This window comes from Zonotrichia albicollis, chromosome Z (assembly GCF_047830755.1).
Source record: "Zonotrichia albicollis isolate bZonAlb1 chromosome Z, bZonAlb1.hap1, whole genome shotgun sequence".
In the NCBI taxonomy this organism is placed as follows: domain Eukaryota; kingdom Metazoa; phylum Chordata; class Aves; order Passeriformes; family Passerellidae; genus Zonotrichia; species Zonotrichia albicollis.
In genome coordinates, this window is record NC_133860.1 from 24,421,727 (window position 1) to 24,442,234 (window position 20,508).

General features: G+C 37.2%; 2 protein-coding genes across 26 annotated transcripts in view; both read right to left on the bottom strand.

Moving 5' to 3' along the window:
- Positions 1-3: 3 nt before the first annotated feature.
- On the bottom strand, positions 4-11,862 carry MACIR (macrophage immunometabolism regulator). 2 transcript variants are annotated; one of them, XM_005496134.4, is made up of 2 exons: positions 11,553-11,862; positions 4-2,358 (listed from the first exon to the last, which is right to left on the bottom strand). In XM_005496134.4, exons 1-2 carry the CDS (start codon positions 11,688-11,690, stop codon positions 1,714-1,716), a joined length of 783 nt encoding a protein of 260 aa, XP_005496191.2. In that variant the 5' UTR covers positions 11,691-11,862; the 3' UTR covers positions 4-1,713. The 2 variants fall into 2 exon arrangements, with proteins under 2 accessions (XP_005496191.2, XP_074388962.1); XM_074532861.1 differs by lacking the exon at positions 11,553-11,862 and adding an exon at positions 11,009-11,533.
- A 6,601-nt stretch (positions 11,863-18,463) lies between these two features.
- Positions 18,464-20,508, bottom strand: part of PPIP5K2 (diphosphoinositol pentakisphosphate kinase 2) — a 44,653-nt gene continuing 42,608 nt past the window's right edge. For all 24 annotated transcript variants that reach the window (XM_014273510.3, XM_026798532.2, XM_014273523.3 and 21 more), the window contains one exon: positions 18,464-20,374. In XM_014273510.3, coding sequence (XP_014128985.1) covers positions 20,271-20,374 — 104 coding nt within the window. In that variant the 3' untranslated portion in view covers positions 18,464-20,270. The remainder of the gene's footprint in view (positions 20,375-20,508) is intronic.

The following is a 20,508-nucleotide window of genomic DNA, read 5'->3' on the forward strand; positions in this document are numbered from 1 at the left end:
AACTGTTTATAATACCTTTTTTATTTTTCAGCCAGAAATACAAATTAATTTCATATTTCAATAAACAGTAGTAGTAGTGTTTATTCCTTAAATAACCCACCAGCTCTTTGGCATTTGACCGTATTCTGTTTTTCAAACTAAAGACTAATAGGAAGACTTTACTTTCAAGATCAATCTTAAATGCATTAAATTTACACCAGTGCAGTTAACTTTGAAAAATACACATTGGTGTTTTTTTGTATTTTCTAATAAAACTATAAAAGATAACCAAACTACAAAATGCTCACTAGTGGGCTACCTTCACTTAAACTGTAGAGCAACAGCATAAGAACTCTTCATTTCCCAGAGCACATGCACTAACTAGTGCTTTCTAGTAATTCTGAGTGATAAACAAACAAGTAAAAAAAATCTTGACCCTATCAGAAAAAACTGATCAAATAATTTATGCTTCAAAGCAATATGAAATTATTTTTAACTTCTGCAGAGGTCATCAGGAAAAAAATCAAGTTATGTACTGCTTCAGTACAAGACTGCATCTAAAAAAATACAGTATGAAAACTTCCATTTTTAAACTAAAGTAAAATAAACACTAATTAAACAAAATGTTCCAAACACATCTAGAAATACAGCTGTCAAAACTGCATTTGATGTCATATTTGGATAAAAACTTATTAACAAAAGTAACCAGTGCATTATTCTGCTGTAAAATTCAAGATCATCTCTTCAACACTGACAAGAAATATTTCACTTTCACTCTTGTCAAGAAAAAAAATCTGCCCTTCAGAGCTTGTGTTCAGTGCTTCAAGTAAACAAAAATTTCCAAAGCTATGCTGAAGTTGATACCTTCTGCTACTACAGATGAAATGAAAATCACAAATTAAAATCAAAAACATTACCAACATACCAGTACAGACATTCCATTTTCTGTCTCTAAACAATGTAAAAACAAAATCTAACAAAAAAAAACCCCAAAAAACAAACAAAAAATCACTTTATTTCTTGAAAGATTTGCTTTAAATAACTTAAAGATTTATTCTGAACATGTTCTATAGAATAAAAAGGACAAAGCAATTACTTCAATGCAGAAACTAAAAAATCAGTTTTGATAGGATTCAAGTAGCAAACATTTCTTTTACGAATAAATCTCACCCAGATCACTAGTACAAGCGCAGTCTCAAAATGTATGAATTGGATTGTTTAAATAGCAACTGGTTCATCCAGTCAAGCTCACTTTCTTGTCCATGCTGCAAGAAAACCACATATATTTTACTACAGGAACAAAAAGTAAACAAAAAAAACCCTCCTTGGGTAATAATCCAAGAGCAGTTTCTAATATCAAGTCAAAATTAGAAACAACCAAGCAGACACCACAAATTTTTCAGTATTGAATTACTGAAAACACTAGATGTAGCAGTACAGAAAAAAAATCCCAAAAATCAAAAGCTTTTTTTTTTTTGTTAAAATGTGTCCAAAGAAATATCCACTAGTTGCAGTCAAATCTGCATCAGAAGCTGCTGGATCAGGAAAGATTTCACTCTCCAAGTATTTGCAGAACACTTCATTGCCCAGACTGTATTCAAATAAATTACTTCCTGGTAACACTGAGCTGATAAAACCACCTACAATGTGAACAGTTATGTACTCACTTCAACAGTGGATTTCTGCAGCAAGAGACAAAAGATCAGAAATAATTTCTAAATTTGAGATGATAGCTCATGTGCTATTCCTTGAAAACATACGATCCCCTCTAAGAGTAAGGTGTTGGAGCTGGTATTGTAGCACTTCTGTGTCAGCAGGTTCCTTAATGCTCATTTTGTCTAAATTGAGGTAGTCTAGGGATTTTGAATGAGCCCTTTTACCTTTCAAAAGGCAGAGAGGCAGGGAACCATGAAGTGGTTTGTAAGGTTCATATGGTAAAGCTTTATTGTATTTATCCCCAGAGCTGGGCATCCGTCTCCTCCTTCTTCCATTTACTGCTGGGATCTCATAGGGCTGGAAGTACTTACTTCTAGTTTTGTACAAACGCGAGGAACGTGAAAGTCCTGAATCAAGATGTTTGGAGCCCAAGTTAGGACCAGATTCTCCTTTATTCTCTTCACTTCCAATATACTTATGGGCTAATTTTAGCAGTTCCTTTCCAGTTGTAAAGCCAACCAGGTAGTTAGAATCCATGTGAAGGATCTGATATCCTGCAACTGTCCGCCTCAATGGTGAGCAGGGGGTGCTGGAACAGCGTGGCTTTTCTGCTTCCGTCCTGGCTGCAGAACTCACGTCTGCAAGAGGCACAGAGAGGGTGGAGAGGGTAGTTCTGGACTCTCCAGTCACATCAACTTCCATTTTAAACACAAAGCTTTGCTCCTAAAAATAAAACAGAGCTTGGTCAGAAAATGCAATACAAGGGGCTGAGAGAAGACCACAGGAAAGGAATTTTTTATCACCTAGAAGTCATAACCAGTTCATAACCCTATTCAGCCTGGTCTTAGCTCTGCACGGTGTCACATAACACACCTATCACTGACATCTGTCTTTCAAAATTATCTTGGGTGGGTTTTTTAATAAAAGATCCCATAAAGATACTGATAATTCTAAATAGCTAAAAACATATTATACTATCATACACAAAAATGGAGCATCTTTCTGGATCATTTCTTCAGCCTTTTAGTGCATTTGATTCTTTGTAGTCCCTCACCTCTTGGAGCATCTACATCCATTAGCAGATCCACAGCACCTTCCCCAATCTTTACTTTGTAATTTGTCTACTGTCAATATTATCAAACAAAGCTTTCAAAAAACACGCCTAAAAAGTATGAGCTCATTCAGATATGACCATGAATCACACCTGATCTGAGTGTACCTGATCTGATGCTTTCATCTTCCACATGTGCAGACAGCTTGCTTTAAATTCACAGTGGCATCCCAGCCATTCCACACCTGTCTGATTACGTCATCAGCAGTCTTCACATACTCCCCAAGAAAACTGACCTATCATCTTATTCACAATTAATCAAACACATACTCCTTTATTCTAATAGGATTCTAATGTATTTCTAACAAAGTATACTGTGTTTAATGAATATAGCATTAGATTCTTATAAGCATCTTAAGAATAAACAATATTTATTTGTTTTTTTTCCTATTTCTCTTGGAAACATTCTCCCTTCCCTCACTACTGTTCCAAACACATTATTTGCTGCCTTTACAAACAAAAGCACTCACTGCAAGTTATTATCACCTCTAACATGAAGAGATATATAGTATACAGAAAGTATACACCAGCAGATGCTGGAACACCAGAAAGCCTCCCTTTTATTTCTATTGTCAGCATCATCTGAACCATTTCACTCACACAGCTACTTCACAAAAGAGGTCACATTGGTGACCTGCTTTCTTCATTTCCTGCAAATCCATGCTTTCTTCATTGTCAGACGCATCTTTGCTCTAAAGATCAGCTATTGTAGTCAATATACTTCACTAAAAAAAATCAGCATAACTATGTTACATTTAAAGGCAACAAAGGAAGGAAAGTTAGCATCCAAGTGTTAAGCTGAACAAATACTAAAATTCATTACTTGTGATCATACACTACATCCAAAAGCTCAATCATATTTCACAAATAAGGCTGACTTAAAACACACTTCCAGGAGTTTGCAAACTTTTGAAGCTACTACTTGATGCCACTTTCAGGCTTGGAACGTGACAGGCCAAGTAGCAACGACACAACAAACAAGGAAATACTTTATTCCATCTTCTGTAATTAAGACACCCGCCAAAATCCCATTAAGACCGATCTCCATTTATTTGTTTTAAATTAGAGAGGGAGCTGTGTGCAATTATCACTTGGCAAAAGAGAATACTAGCCTTATGCATAAAAATATAAGATTACCTTGTATCTGTGACGGGACTGGGAAGGAGTAGTTCAAATAATGTTCTGTCAGAGTGGAAATCTGTTTCAAGACCTCTTGGGGGCTTGGAATATGTGGTGGGGGGTGGGTGAACCCTTACTCTGGTGAGGTGGTGCCCTGGCCCAGCCCCACAGTGTCTGTAACTAACGGCACAATAGAGGCAGCCTCCCTGTGTTGCCTAACCCAGCCCCCTAAATGGCTGAGCAACTGAAAGACCCACCTGGTAGGAAGGGTTTTTAAGAAGACTAACCATGACGCAAGCATGTTGCTCTCTAACTCTACCTCCATCTTGGGGCTTTACACCACTGGAACCCTGAAGGCAGTGGTTATGTCTCTTTTTCTACATCTTTCCCCCTTTTGCCTTCTAACTTTCTTTTCACAGAAGACAATGCCAAATGGGTTTAAACATTTTCTGTGTTCAGTGGGCTATGTCTGTGCTGTGGTGTTTCATGTTGAACTAAATTCTCTGACAAAGTTCCTCATCTTCTATAATTCACTAGTAAACTTTGTGATTTTTTAGCTCTTGAAGACATCTGGTTGGCATTTTTCCTACCCAGACCAAAAGAATCTTGGTTTAACCCTGAATTTAAGTGACTAGGGTCTGATGTTCCTATCTCTCCTTCCCTGCTTAGTCCCCAGTTAACCTGCTGCTCCCTAGGCTAATAAATTAGGAGTAAACAAAATGCCCACAGTTCTGATAAAGAGGATTTTATTTGCCATTAACAGACTTATATTATGGAGAGACTATTTTAATGCTCCTTTAGTCTTAAATGGTCTCTTTTCATTCTCAGCTGTGGTATACAGAGGATTCTTCATTACCAGTTTTGTGTACTGTAACTTTTGCAGATATACTTCATCCAATGACCTGTTAAGCATTCTGGGGTTGGACTAGATGGTCAGGGATTGGACTAAATGGTCTCCAGAAATCCCTTCCACCCCTAACAATTCTGTGAATCAATCAAAACAAGTAAAACAGTCAAATAAAGAATTAAAATACTGAAGTAAACCAGACACCCAAATTTTTCACTGCAGAAAGTCCACACAACTGAATAATGCTTCCCATGACATTTAATTGAATATAGATTTATGCAGTCAATTATCAGTTTTAGAATAGCAGAAGCAGCTGTTTCCTACTTTAACACCATATCAAGCAGTGAAACAGTAAATCTGATGAGGCTTCAGCTGCTGAGACAAAGATATTAATGACAATTTCTGAAGTTGAAATTATGTACCACCAGGAACCACAATTACTGGAGGCACAGCACACAGAAATTCTGCATTACAGTTTTCAGCTACTCTGTGATTTTAGGCTAGAAATCCAAGTATCTGTTCTTGCTGTTAATTCTCAAGTTTTACCCTGCAGTTTGGAAATCTCTCCCGGAACCTTTCAGAAAGACTCAATCTGTTCTGTTAAAAGAAACTGAAATTATGCTAGAAAATGTATAAATAAAATGGACATACTGCAAGGTTGAAAATGAATCATATTACGTAGTCACATATAAACAGCAAAACCAACAAAACAAACAAATAAACAAACAAGCCCAGAACAAACAAATCACTTGTCACAGCAGTATGTGCCCTAAAGAGGAGGAAGGAGGAAGATTATCTTCATGCGCTTTTAGTGTTCAAAATCTGAAAGTAACAGAAAGGCTGCTCTTCTCAGAACACAGCTTTTAAAGTTAATTTATTATGTTTGAAACATGGGCATGTGCTCTGGTAACCAAGAGCAATCAACTTGGAAAAGTAACCACGCAGAAGGGAAGGAGTCAGCAGTTCACTGCACAGTAACTACCCTCACTGTAAACCAGTACAAAGGAAAATCAGAGCAGAAAGTCCTCAAGACAGCAAGGTACAGCCTAAGTACTTAAGGTTCTGAAACTGCAGAACTCCCATTCTGAGCTGCAGTGTGAAGAACAGTATCAAAACCAATACATCTGTCAAACATTTGAAAGCAACAGCAGCATCAGAAACTGGTGCCACATGCATCAAAAACTAAAGGGACTGAGCCAGAGACTGCTAGCCAGTGACACGAATGACTGGCGCGCTCCATAAGCAAAGGACCAAAACTCAGCATGTAGGTGTTCAGCTCTTCCTTCCCAAGACTTTTAAGCCAGTTATTCAAGCTGCCATATGGCTTCAAAGTGATTTGTATCCTTATCTGGGAAAAAAAGCCAAAAAAAATTTAAAGACATTATTTAGAAAACTCCTATTAAAAAAATAGAAAATAATATGAGCTTCACAGTGAGTGTCTGTACCATCACCTATAAACAGATAGTTAAAACTTTTTGACAGTATTTTTAGGACATTTCTATTGTTATAAAGCATTTGATAACTTCTGTTATGTTCACTGCTGTTTTCTGTTTTCAAGTACAAGCTCATCAGTAATAACACTGGAAAAGACAGTACTTCAGTTTAAAAAGATTACTTCTTCAGATCACTGATGGACTGTCTTCTTGCCTCTCAAACAGAACGATGACAGAGTGATGCCAATTAAAGACAATTTATAATTGAAGATTATTATTTAGTCTAACCAAGGAGACTAAGAACAAGATGGCATATACTTTGCTGCTGGTCCACATATTAAAAACATATGCAAAGTAAGTGAAAGTAGGAAAGCATTAATTCTTACCAACAGAATTAATTTGACGAATACCTACTAGAATGGCCTTCAGAATAAAATTCAATGAGATTTTACAAGATTTTATCAATTCTCTGTATATTTAAAGCAAGCTCTGTATTTGAAGTAACCTGACCCAATCTATATAAACACTAAAAAAATTGTCTAAAACACAGAGCAGAGAAATAATGAAGATAAATATTAGATGAACTATTAAATCACTGTATGAACTCAAAGAATACATTAATATTCTTGAGATAATTCTTTCTGTGTAAAACCATCAAATTCCCACATTTTGCAAATATATGTATTTTCTGGTTATTGAATCTTCCACAAAATTGTCAGATATTATTCATATCCTTTTCATAACATGGGACAAATGAAAAACGCATATGCATGACACACTAGGGCCTGATATCACAATATATGCACTGTAAATAATTTATTGTTGAAATGACTTCTTGCAATGTGCTCCATTGCACTCAAAATCTCGTGTTAGTTTTTTTTTTTCTCTGATAAAGTGTTATTTCTCCTGTTACATACATTATTTACTGTCTTTCTGAGGAAAGAAATGTGACTTATACAAAACAAATTTTAATTACTCAGTATTCGAAAAAAAAAGAAAGATGAAGAGCGTTTTCCCTTGATAACACTTATGCTTTGTAGAAAGTCCACATTATTTTAGAACTGCTGTAAGTTACTCCTAACAAAGTATCTGGTTCTCTGTAATTTTGCATTTCTGTTGTTTCTTATCTCCTCAGCTAGAATCAGAAGTGGTTTTACAACATGCCTATTTTTTTTCCATTTAGATAAACATTAAATTTCTGTCCATTCAGTAAATGTTTTCTTCTTCAGAACTGATTCTTCTTCCTAGATGCCAAGCCTGTAGGCAATACTTTTGGCTAAGAATCACTGAGATACGTCACATTGATAAAATGATAGTAATTGTAACAAGAAAAAGCAGAATGGAGATGGCAGTGGTGATATCTGTAGAAGAGTCAAACATACTGAACAGAGATATCAAGCCAGTTTTGACATTTTCCGTTCTCTGTGCTGCCATTACTTGACATAAAAAATGCACTTAAAAGACAAAATGTTTATCTGTTAGACATCAGGAGTAAGTGAAATAGCCCAGCATGTGTGAAGCCAGGACACCTTTAATTATTTCAACTGTCTCTTTGTGAAGAATGAAAGATAAGGTCTACATCATTCCCTTTGCAGTCTGAAGGGGAAAAAAACGTTTGCTGTTCCTTACAAGAAATTCCATACGCCTCTAAGCAAAAGAGAATGGGGGCAACATAAAATTGTTGCACCACATAAGACAACATTCAGATGGAGTAACAACTAAGTGTAGCACAGATTTACTTCCTCAAAATTACATGCAAGAAAACAAAATTATGCATAAAACATACACTATAATCCTACAGACCTTAAGAAAACATGAATTGATATTACTGAATTAATAAAGCCAGTGCAGTAACTTCAGAATGTAATGTAAAACAACAGCCTATGAAACAACTATTAAAGTGTGTGTGTATTGGGGAGAGGGGGTTTGTTCTTGTCAACAGGTAAAAAATTAAGCCATTCAGCTACCCAGTATACCAGGCAATAATTTACAAAGTGTTCTTTCTGAAAAGATGATTACATCAATTTCTACTAATATCCCCCTACTCCAAGTAGCAGGAACCAGTTTTTTAAATTCTTGTTACTAAAAGTTTTAAAAAGAAAACTATTATGATCCAGAAAACTACCTTTTAAAATTGAAGACTGAAGACACAAGTGCACTACTGAGAAACTACAGCTAGCAACACAACTGACTACCTCAGAGCAGATCAGTATGACAGAGCATAGGATTTACAAAGAAAAGAGACACATGGAATGTAAAGTCTGACCAGACTAATGAATTTTGTATGAGCAGACTTAGCAGGCAGGGAAGTGAAATAAAATGGTGGGAAAGAAGGCCATTTAACATCTCTCTGCCACGCAACACTGGACAGAAGTGTTTAACAGACCATAAGTTCTCTAAAATATTTAGAGCCTTCCACATGGACAATGAGACTCCCTTGTTGGATTGAATCACAGACAAACACTTCCCCTTCACTTGGTCAGTAAAATGATGCTCCTGGCCAGCATAAATGTGGTTGTTTACTATGCTGACTCATCAAAAAATGAAACTGTGAGATACATGCAAAGTAGCTGATGCATATTGTAACACATATAATTTTTATTCTTTATTGGATTAGAATGTAAAATAATGTTTCCCTTATATTTCATTTTTACTTCACTGTATTTTTGATCTTCCATCTTTTCATCTACTAAAATCTAAGTTTAATTTTCATAGTTATTACTTTCAGGTTAGCCCACTTGGGAAGACACCAAACAACCTGAGCTGTCAAAAAAAACTAAATCACCTTTTAAAAATAAGAGACAGAAACAAACAAACAAAAGGAGAGTGCTTGAAGTATCCCAGTTTTCACTAAATAAATACTGATTTCTTTTCTTTAAGAACCAAAGAGACTATGGGTCTCCAATGTTTCTGTGTTAGAAAAGAAATTTAGGCTGGGTGGTATTCTATACTTACAAGTTAGTGCAGCTCTGGTGACATTATTTTGAAATGATCAGCCTACACCATACCATATTCAGCTTTTGACTAGGAACAGCTATTCAAGCAAGGAAACTTTAAAAATAGACCTACTCATAAATATTATGAAAAATATATTCGACCAATGCAATTTAGTTTTTTCAGTTTTTTTAATGGAAGCACTTTAAGTCACTTGTTCTCTGTCTTACCTTGCTACCACCTGCAGCAGATATTTACATATTTGGTGGAAAAGTGTTGATGCCTTGAGAGGCTACCTAGAGAGAGGCTAGACAGTGTTAAAGGAATAAAGAAGGTATTTAATAAAAAGGCCTTCAAAGGATATACCTTGGGCAGTACAAGGGCCCGGCTCTGGCTACACCCAAAATGAGTAACTGGTCACGATGTTTCACATTTTTATGTTTCGTTCAATTTACATATTGCGGTTAATTGTCCTATTACAGCTTCAGGTAATAAAGTACCATCCTCCCAGTTTGCTCTCCTCAATTTGCTATTGTTAATACTTTTTGGGCCTGAAGCTGCAATGGTGTCTTTGGTTCTCAGGTTGGAAAAGGATTATTTTGTCTAACTAAACTGTGAAGAGAATTTGCTAACACTTTATATGAAGGTCAGAGTTATATACTAATGCAGTACAGAATCTGGAAAATACAAAACTCAAAACTTAAAGCATCCGTTTCATGTTCACCTACACAATCCCCATTGATAAAGGTCACTTTCTCAAGGTCACTAAAGTAATGTACATAAAGGCTTTAAAGTTCTGGTTTTTGTCTGCTTCTCAAATGCTCCTTCCCTTATTTAAAGGCTGCTTTAAAACAAGAGTAATGCAAGCAGAGAGTAACAATTAATGAAAGCCCAACAGTACATGCAGTCACAGTGAATTTCTATTAAACTTACAACTAGTGTGAACAGAAATCTGCCTCCTGGAACACTCAGTTCTGACTCATCTGACTTTGCAATACCGTACCTCATTTGCATATTGCTGGTGGTCAAGCCAGCAGCATAAGGCTGATCAAAAACAAGAATGTACAGAAAGCTACACTATAATGTCAGTACTCTTACACAAGAGCTTAATTTCAGTGATTGCACTGCCACTCCCTCATTTCCCTCTGCTTCAAAGCCCCTGTGAGAACCACGCTCCTCTATCTTCATTATCGACAAATGCCCTTCCTCAAGGGAGAAAAGAGTCAACTGAAACAAGCACACCCCATTAGCTGGAATATGGTTCAAAACATACCAACAGCAGGAGGGTGGTGGGAGAAGCAGCTTTCTGCATGCAGCTATACAAGCAAACATGTATGACATCCTGGCCCACTTTAGAAAATACAGTAACAAAGACATGTTTATAAGAAGCATTTGTTAGTGTTCATAATTTCTCTTTTTCTTTGTAATAAAGAATACATTTATGCTAGGCAAAATACATATAAACCAGCATATAAGTAATATATACAGAGACTTAAGATCTGAGATTGTTTTCCTACATTCTGCATACCACTCAAAACAGCACTGCAGCTGTTCGAAGACACTTTTCCAGGAAATGTACAGAGACAGAACTGGAAAAACATGCCTGCTAATGAACCAAAGCAGCTTATCAAGTTTAATGCTCTGAAGTAACACTTTAATACACCTTCGAGTGCACAAGCACAGTCTGTGAGCTTCACAGGCCATACAGTAAATATTAAGACAAAACTCTTGTCTACTCTTCACTAAACAAAATTTATTACAAACTAATACAACAGTTACCCACAGAAAGCTGTGCCCTGGTGCACATTGTCATTGTCAGATTCAATAGTAAGATCATATTCACGTTTATCACGTGTCTGAGTATGGGGCTGCCAGTGTGCTTTAAACTGCAACTGAGGAGACGGTTATGCGCACTAAATGCATACTTACACTAATACTAGATATAACTGCAAAAGAGTAAGTTCTGGGCTTTTCCACCACTTAGACTGTCACCCATCGGGTGGCACGAAGAGCGCTCAGGAGCAGCCTCAGCGCAGCCCGCAGGCCCCGCATGGCAACTCCCCGGGTTCCATATAGACATGGGAATCACCACCAAGCATCCGGCTCTCCTAGGGCGGCCGGGCTGCCTTGCTCCCCGTTACCGGCTCAGCCCCGCCGCAGTCGGGGCCGCAGGGCGGGCTCCGGGGCCCGCAAGAGCGCAGGGCCGCTGCCCGCACCATGCGCCCTGGCGCTGCCCGGGCACGGCTCACCCGGACCCCAACCCGCGCGCCATACGGCCGCCGGGAGCGGGCAGAGAAGCCGGCGCCCTCGGGTGGGGCGATCCACACGGCACCCTAGGCCTCCCCGCTGGCGGCACTACCGCCCACCCAAGAAGACTCCCGCCTACGGCCCCTCCCTGGGCCCACCCAGCTCCGGGAACCGAGGGCAGGGCCGGAGGCCGCGGAGCCTGGCCTCAGTTCCCGGTCGCTCGTACCTGCGGCCCAGCGCGGCGGGGTCCGCGCGGCAGCAGCTGCCGGGGGCGGTGCGCGGGGCGCTCCAGTTCCCCGGGCCCACCCGGCGCCGGGCTGAGGGCGGAGCGTGGCTGCGGCTCCGTGCAGTACATCCAGGCCATTCGGAGCGCCGCCTCCCTTCTCGGCGTGAGCCTCGGTGTTTTTCAGCTGTCCTCAGGGTGGTTTAATAAGCATTAGTCCCCTATACCATTCTTGCGTCGTATATGCCTGTAAGAATGGATCTAGCAACCATCTCTTGGTGACTGTCTCATCACGAGCATACCGCCCACTTCTGTAGTATTTCCAAACAGCCTACAAAGTTTGAACGCCAACTAGATAACAAACCTTTAGTAATGGGTTTTGCCAACAACCAATTTGATAATTTCCCTATTGCATTTTGCTGCACAGACAAAGCTGCTATTACTGCAGCAAACCTTGCAAACAATTGCTTAACTTGGCTTTTGCAAGTGAAATGAAAGGGGAAGAAAAAGCTTGATGTCATAGTTCTGGTTTTCCCCTTTAATAATAGTTATGAGCTCTACCACACAGCTCTTAAACCCCTAGCGGTGGAGTTAAGCTAGATTTTGTTTCTAAAAATGAGTCTTTAAAGACTCATTCTTAAACACACAGCTGAAGTTTATTAGTCTGATTGGGAAGGCATTGATGACCCCCATACCAAGGCCACATTTTGTTCTCCCTCTAGTCCCAATAATCCTGCCAAGAAAGTTGCAGGTGCTCTGGTCTTGAATTGCTGGTCTGAAGGGTGTTGGCATTCCATATGCACCCAGACTAACCACTATGCACCCAAATGCTCCTGGAATTTGTGTTCCTTGGAATTTTCAGCTAGAATAAACAACAGAGAAATAAATCCCAATGTTTTTATAAGGAATTTTAATTACAGGCTCTGCAAGCCATTAAGAGTCATAGTGTTTGCAACATCACAAAAGCACTCTAAAACTAAATTTGTAAGTTTAGTACACAACATGGGGAGTGTATCTGGTCAATCAGCAGTCCAAGAAAAGAAACCTGGAGTGTAGTTCGGGGTGTTATGATGCTCCATGTTGCTCACAGTACACAAACTCCTTTGGTTCATGTTGACGCCTGCAATACTGGCCTGAGCGAGAAATCCCATCTTCCTATATTGTCCCAAGGCATAAATGCGGTGGTAAGATCTTGTGAGTTAGTATATCACAATTTTCTTCCAACAAACTTCCTCCCAACAACTTCCTGCTCTCACTGTCAACTGAGTTTTCAGTCAGACTCTGAAATGGAGTTCCAAGGAGAAGAGGGCAGGCATCAGTAGGATATTTTAGTATTTAATTAGCTGTAAAATTTATTAACATTTATCACATTGACAGAATTAACATGGTGCAAAACTTTCAAATTCCTAGGCACCAGAAGAAAGAAAGATCTTGAAGACTTAAAGCTAGTATTCAAATTCCAAACCAAATATTTGAAAATGAGCCTAGTTTCCTAAATCCATAATTTTCAAAATTTTGCTTTTTCAATGCAATCATGCTGTTAAGATTTTCTGAAGTTAAACTACTGTATTTCATTGCTTTTTCCCAATGTTTATCAACACATCCAAGATTTTACATGAAAAATAAAGATACTTTAGTAAACTTGGCCTTTGTTTTCCCATATAAGATCTAATTAACACTCTGTAGTCCTGTTGCAACACAGAGAGAAAGAGACTGTTACAAGCCATTTTCTCTGCATCATCCTGGCCAGAACGTGAAATACCAACATTTCAGACTGTGCTCATCAGTAGCTTCCACATCAATGACTGTCAATTAGAAGGACGATACAAGACAATTTGTAAGTAAACACAGTATTAAAGGTAAAATACATGGAAAACAGCTCAATTTCTGCTATCCTCTTCAAGCGCTTCCTGATTTATTATCCCATGAGTGCTTTTATCAAAAGGCTTATTTTTCTTGCTATTCCTGTATTCCATGTTTGTACAATGGAAACTGCTATGGTGTTTTGAGCATTAGTGAAGTTACTAAATTCAACAGCTGAAAGCTGAGCAATTTATAGAATATTTACTCATTGTGTTTCTTTGGCTCTCTTTACATGGATTTAATCAACAAGCCTGACAAGACAAACATTTTTACTAAATACTCACTTTCCTTTTGCTTTTGAAGGATTGTAGCCATTATTTTGAAAACACAATTTTTGCTGAAAATCCAGAACTACATACAGGATAAAAACCAAGGCACTAATTTGAGAGGGGGCAGGGAAGAGAAAAGCCAGCCTCTGAGGAGGGTATGGCTGATGTGGCAGAAGAGCGTTATATTGGGGAGCGTGGTGGGGGGTGGGTGGCACAGAAAGAGTATTTTTATATTGAAAGACAAAGAAAGAAATATTACATGTTGCCATATAACTTGCAACTTTTCCATCCAAATTAAAAAGTTGCCAATTTCTTAGAAGATTATTTGGCTAAGTTAAAAACTTAGCAGACCAGTGAGTACAATGAAAATCAACTCAAAACCTAAACAAAAAAATTTAAAGCACAACATTTATTAAAATACCATCTTAATTTTTATATAACAGTTAAAAAAATTAACTTTAGAAAGTTTAATAAGTGCAAAAGCATCCCTTGATTTACTTATTGGGCCAAATTTACTTTTTTGCCTAATTAAGCTGATTTCAGCTGGAATAACAGCTGTTTAAGCAAGGTGAATTTTGTCCAATGGACACAAACACAGGAACGAATATGAAAAAGTGGTGGGTTTAGAATCTTGTGCATTTTGCAGATCTTCAGTTAGTACTAGCTGTGATTCAGAGCATCTCAAACTATAAACAGAACTATTTAACGTGAAGAGACATACACTGTCTTACACCTTGAGATCTAAAAGTTATTGGGAAAGGGAAGTGAAATTTTGGACCAGTCTTTAGAAAAATTTGCACTTAGTGTGCTCATGTATAGGGGGAGGCAACAGAAAATACTTGCCAATATTGCTGTAGGCTGTTTATTGAAGGTAAGTAAGTTTATCAAAATCAAACTGTGCATTGTTAAAGAGCAAGAGAAGTGATGAAGACATGTCTAAAAGTGGACCTGGTTGCTCACAGAGTTGGTGCAGTCTCCATTCTTCAAGGCTCTCAAGTGCAAGCTGGATTAAGTTACATTGTTTGGTTGCACAGATGACCCTGATTTGAGCAAGACATTGCACCACAGCCTTCCTGAAGCCATTTCCATCCTGAGTTACTGTGTGTTCCTATGATCCTTGTTTAACCTTATTGCTTTTGGATTGATTGCATAGCCTATGTTGAGTTTAAAATGTATGGCAGCTAATAGAATAGAATAGAATAGAATAGAATAGAATAGAATAGAATAGAATAGAATAGAATAGAATAGAATAGAATAGAGCAGTTGTGACTTACAGTGATCATCTGGTTTAACTGCCTGACCACTTTAGGGCTGACCAAATTTAAAGCCCATTATGAAGGACTGTGGAGTCCTCTGACTCCTCCCCCTCAGGGAAATCCCCAAAGCCTTGCCTTGGAAGACTGTATCATAGAGTTTTCCCCATCTAGGCTGATACAGTGGACTTAACCCATGATGCTCTGCAGCACTGCTGCCAATCTACATTAGATTGCCTCCCTCGTTGCCCAGTTGACACTGCACCCCAATTATTCATCTCTCATTTCCGCTACAGGTTACTGCCCTTTGCCCTGCCCTTTGCCCGCCCCTGTGCCCTCAGGTCATTAGTCACTGACCCCATTCTTAAGTCGTGCAGACCACATAGTTTTCTTTTTTGTCTGTGGTTCTTTTGGCATGGTGGATGTAACAAACCCTCGCTGGAATATATCATACAAAGACCCTTCCTGTTCCACTGCTGAGCTATTTGTGGCATGTGTGTGCATGGACTTGAAATGGCTGTTCTTCTGGCCTTACTCTGAGCAGTTTCTGGAGACATTTCAAAGAAGGCTGCAGCATTTCTACCACCCTGCCACACTGCAACAAAGGACATTATCCAGATGCCTATTTTTGAGCACCAACAGGCTCAGGGTATTAACTACCTCTCTAGAAAGCCTGTACCAGGGTTTTATCGTCCTCTCAGAAAGAAAATGCTTCTTAACGTCCAGTCAGACCCTCCCCTGATGCCTCCTTCTTTCTAAACCCCACCGCTCCTTGCAGGATGGGCCTTCCAGCCCTTCTACCTGCTTGGTTGTCTTCTTCTGGATGCATTCAGGTGCCTTAGAATTGTTCTTAATTTTTGTGACCTAAAACAGCACATAGTTTTAGTCCTCGTACTAAAACTTCCAGATAGTACTCGTAACTATCTGAGAAATGCATGTATTTTATTACTGGCTTTTTGCAAATATTAAAATGAATATTTTATGTGTTGTGTTAGAAAGTAATGCTGTATTATTTCTCTTAAGTAGTGTGTTAAATATAGTTTTAGGTTATAAAAAATGTTAAAATATAAACTATGCTATGTAGGATACTTTTTTAAAAGAAAAGACTTGCAGTAAGATAGCAGCCACAGGACGCCTGAATCTTTCAGAGAAAAAGAATTTATTGCCTTCTTATCAGAAGAAACGAACTTCTTCCTGCCTCGAAGGTGGTGTTAGTATTCAGAGGTAGAAGCTGACGATGACCAGACAGAATCCTGTGTTTGAATGGCATTTATGCATCATGTATGAAGTGTATAAATATGCAACAGGCTATTGCTTTTAAGGGTTAATCCTTTGTTAACAGGTGTCCTTTTACGGCTCGTGATGCCCAGGAAAAGGTACCCGGACGTCCGTAACTCTTTGTTTTTATTGTCTCATATTGTCCTAATTCAATTTTTCCAAATTGTTATTACTCTAATTGCACTACTATTTTTATAACCATTTTATTACTATTAAACTTTAAAAATTTTAAAAACAAGTGATTGGCATTTTTCACAACTAATATCAAAGCTAGAAAAGACAGGAACCTCCAGGTTATTTTTTTATTCTATTCTGTTTCAAATCCAATGTCACTTCAGTCTTTTGAATTCTCTTGGTTGGATTTTCTAATTTATTTTCATTTCTGCTTTTCAGTATTTGTAACTGTATATGTTCTGTGTGAGTGCTCTTTAAAAATGTCTACAGACGTAGTTTAAATTCATAGAGTTCAAAATGCTTTCCAGAGTAGCCTTTTGAAATAATTTATGGAAGTTTTACATATAGTAATTTAAGTCTAAGTATATTCCCAGCCTTCACCCAAAAGAAAAATGAAAAAGCTGTTTAGAGTCTGAAAACAAATAAGACAGTAAGTCTGAATGGACTTAGATTTTAAAAGAGTCACAAATTTTTAGTACTTGTATTAGTAAACAAATAATAATTTTATTAAAGAAAGGAACATTTAGTCCTTCTTCTGGAGAGATGAAATAGGAGATTGGGTAAGACAGGTGCATTCAGACCAAACAAGCTTTGTTGGAAGCAAAGATACCGCCATTATATTAAAAGTATTCTGCATCTGTTGCAAAATGTATGTCACCCAATTATCTTGTTTTCTTGTCAGTGACTTATCTCTTTGACTGAACAGAATGGAGATCTGTGAATTCTAATTTTTCAGAATTTGGGATTAGAAGTCTATTTCTATATAGTATATTTATCCATTGTGTGGTACTGTGACAATTTTTCAATAGTCTGGTTTTATATTTTTAAAGCAAGTCCACTTTAGAACTGGTTTTGTATCAATGCAGAATTTAAGCTTTCTTTCTAAAGTCTTTCCTACACTAGCTTCTAGCTTTTATGGTGCAGATATTCTCTGTATTTAGTGCATTTTCCTCCTCCTAGGCCCACATTTGATGCCATTCACACACACATTCTCTTTTTATAGATAAAATATTTGCCCTTTTTTTTTATTCAACATTTCTTTTTCACAGTAATACACTCTGGACTGCTTTGGTGTTAACCAGTTCCTGTATTTCAGAGCACAAGATGGTTGTTTTTAAGGCTAAGTGAGGGAATAAAAAAATTATCACTTAAAAATACTCAATGAAATTTGTCCTCACAAAAGCAAGTAAAATGAAAACCATTATTTAGAAAGAAAAATAGAAGAATACATGTCTTCTGCCATTATCCTTTGAACTGTTTTTGATGCTGTTGTTCCATATATGTTCACTATTTTTGAACTGTGATAATATGTATAATTATTTCTTGTATGCATACCTCCCTAGGCCTGTTTATATGGATTTCTCCAAAACAGAACTTTGGAAGTACATCTGCTTTCCCTTAACAGCCTCTGCATGCTTGGATAATTACATAACTGAAATTTATGGCTTATAATAAAGAAACATAAAACAGGATTTAAATTAATTTTAGGATTTTTCACACATATTTTTGTGGTTTGTGGTTTGGTCTATTTTGTAATGATGCTTCATTTTTGAAAAATGCTAAGCTAAATAATTACTTAAACTACATTGCAGGGTGATAATATTTTAGGAGTCACTGTCATATTTTGACCACTGATTTTCTGTAAACATATTTTTTGACCTCTGCCAAATCTGGTTGGAATAGGATGTATAGTTTAAAAAAGTTTAATGTGAGGGAGTGATATTGCATAAAAAAAGGAATTCAAAATAGGTTCAAACTTGTACAGTCCACATTGTGTCCTATTGTCAGTCTCAACAGCAAGTAGAAGAGCACTCACAGTGGTCCTATATTTATTCTTATCATTCCAGAGAATGACAAAGCACTGCAGAATGTGAGACTGCTGCTTATCTTTTTGAGGAGTGATTTCAGTATAAAATGATATCATCATCTCTTTTATGCCACATCCTTACCACCAAGAGTAATTCTGGCTTATTTGTAAATTACTGGCATGTATGAAGATAGTTTTCCACGGAGATGACTTTGTCAGCTACTCACTATACTTCACAGTGCTTTTAAAAGAAAATACAATAGAGAGAAGTTGCCAGTGACCTTGATTTTATTTAGAACCACATAAAAAAAGTTATGCCACAGCTTTGGTTGACTGGAATGATACATATACTTAAATTTTTAGGTTTTCTTTTTAAATGGTAAACAAGGGTACATTCAGTTGTATGCAAGACCAACATTGTAAATAACACAATTACCCTATGGAAAATGAAATGCTTGAAGTATATAGCTGTGAAACCCTTAATATTTTTGGTATTGAATCAGCATTGTTAGAAATCATCTGCTGAAGCCTTTTCATATACGGTAAACACTGAAAAAAGACCCTGTGATGAAGTGAATGTAAATAGTAACTAGTGAATGTAACTAGTGCAGTTTGCACTGGCTCTGGAGACAAATAAGAGCCCTACTTAAACATTTTACTCATAAGCTGTCTTCTGCAGCTTAAACATGAAAGGAATAACCTAACTTGTAGATATGAAGTCCATTCTTACTACTCAGCCACTTGAACTTAAAGAAGTGGTCTATATTTTCATACATTTGGGGTACTGATAACCCAGTAATTTTTCATGCCTCAGAAAAAAATTACAAAAATTGCTTAGATTGGATAATTATTCTACGTAACACCACAACTCCATGTTCCACCAATTTAGAAATGTTTCTTACATCTCATAAAATGTTTATTTTTTTTCTTATTTTTGTTTTGTGGGGGTTTTTTGTGGTTTTTTTTTTTTTATTTATTTTTGTGGGTTTTGGTTGGTTGGTTGTTTTTTTGTTTGCTTGTTGTGGTTTTTTTGGTTTGTTTGTTGTAGGTTTTTTTGAGAGTTGCTATCAACCAGTAGCTTGGAAGGAGGGAGGTATGAAAATTCCCAGGCCATGATGAATCCTGAGTATTTTGCAACAGCACACACTGAGTTCTGGTAGTCCACAGTCTCTCTCTGTGCTGAAATGATGACAATAAATCATAGGAGGAATATTTACAATTTTCAGAATAAACCTAGCAGCAGACCAGCTGTAACATTTCTCATTCTACAAAACCTGCTTTTTAGTATCACCTTTTTCTAGAAACACATGGCAAGGAAAGTAAAACTGTCTTTTTTAGTAAGCAAAAGAAGGTTTTGATAAAAGATAGTTTATAGATATAAAAGACAGTTTTACGTCTGGATGATATACAGGTATCTGTATACAAGCATGTGTACTAAACAATAAACAAGAAGGTAGATTTGAATGTTACAGGTCTGATGTAAACACAGAAAAAAGAAAAAGAGTAGTCAAAAGTGCTGACACATGAACTCACTCCATCATGCCTAATTATTGCAGCTAATATAATATAATATAATTAAAATGCAGAAAATATCTGCTTATCTCCAAACCAGGGAAAAGACATCTCTTTGGAAATGTAGTTACATTTTTAAAAAAAGCTAAGATGCGTGTTCTGTTTCAGCACACAGAAGAAATTCACAGGGAGATGATAAACTCCTGAAAATAGAAGTTTATGATGACAACAGACAACGCTTTCATTACAGTGACAATAACAAAACCACTGTAATACATACCATCTTGTTTTTGTACATGTTTACAGTAGATATTTGAAGACACACAAAAGGTTCACTTGCAGCTTTTCCATTAAAAGCTGTGACATTCATCAAACTGATAAGTGTATTTAGAAAATGAGAAAAGATGCTTGATGTAAATACTGTGCACATTAGTTAACCGCGTATAAAGATTTTTAAGTGCACTATGAATTGCAGATGCAAACGTGAATGGCTTTTGACAGCTCCATAACTTGCTTGAATACACACTGAAGAACTGTTTAAGAAGTTGTTTCCAGTTTTGTCTGATCATTTCTTCTCGGAAGGAGTTTCACCACAAAGTTCTGCATCTACTGAGGCCTCTTCAAGAGATGGTTTAATATTAGATACATTAACAGGACATCCAAGGGTAGCTGTACAGATAGAGAGAAAAGATGTATTAGATTTTATGCTTAATATCCATGCTAAAAAGCAGAAAGGCAAGAAAAATGCATGTTATCTAGCATGGAAACAAGTAAGCTAGACTATCTAATAAAATCAGAAATCC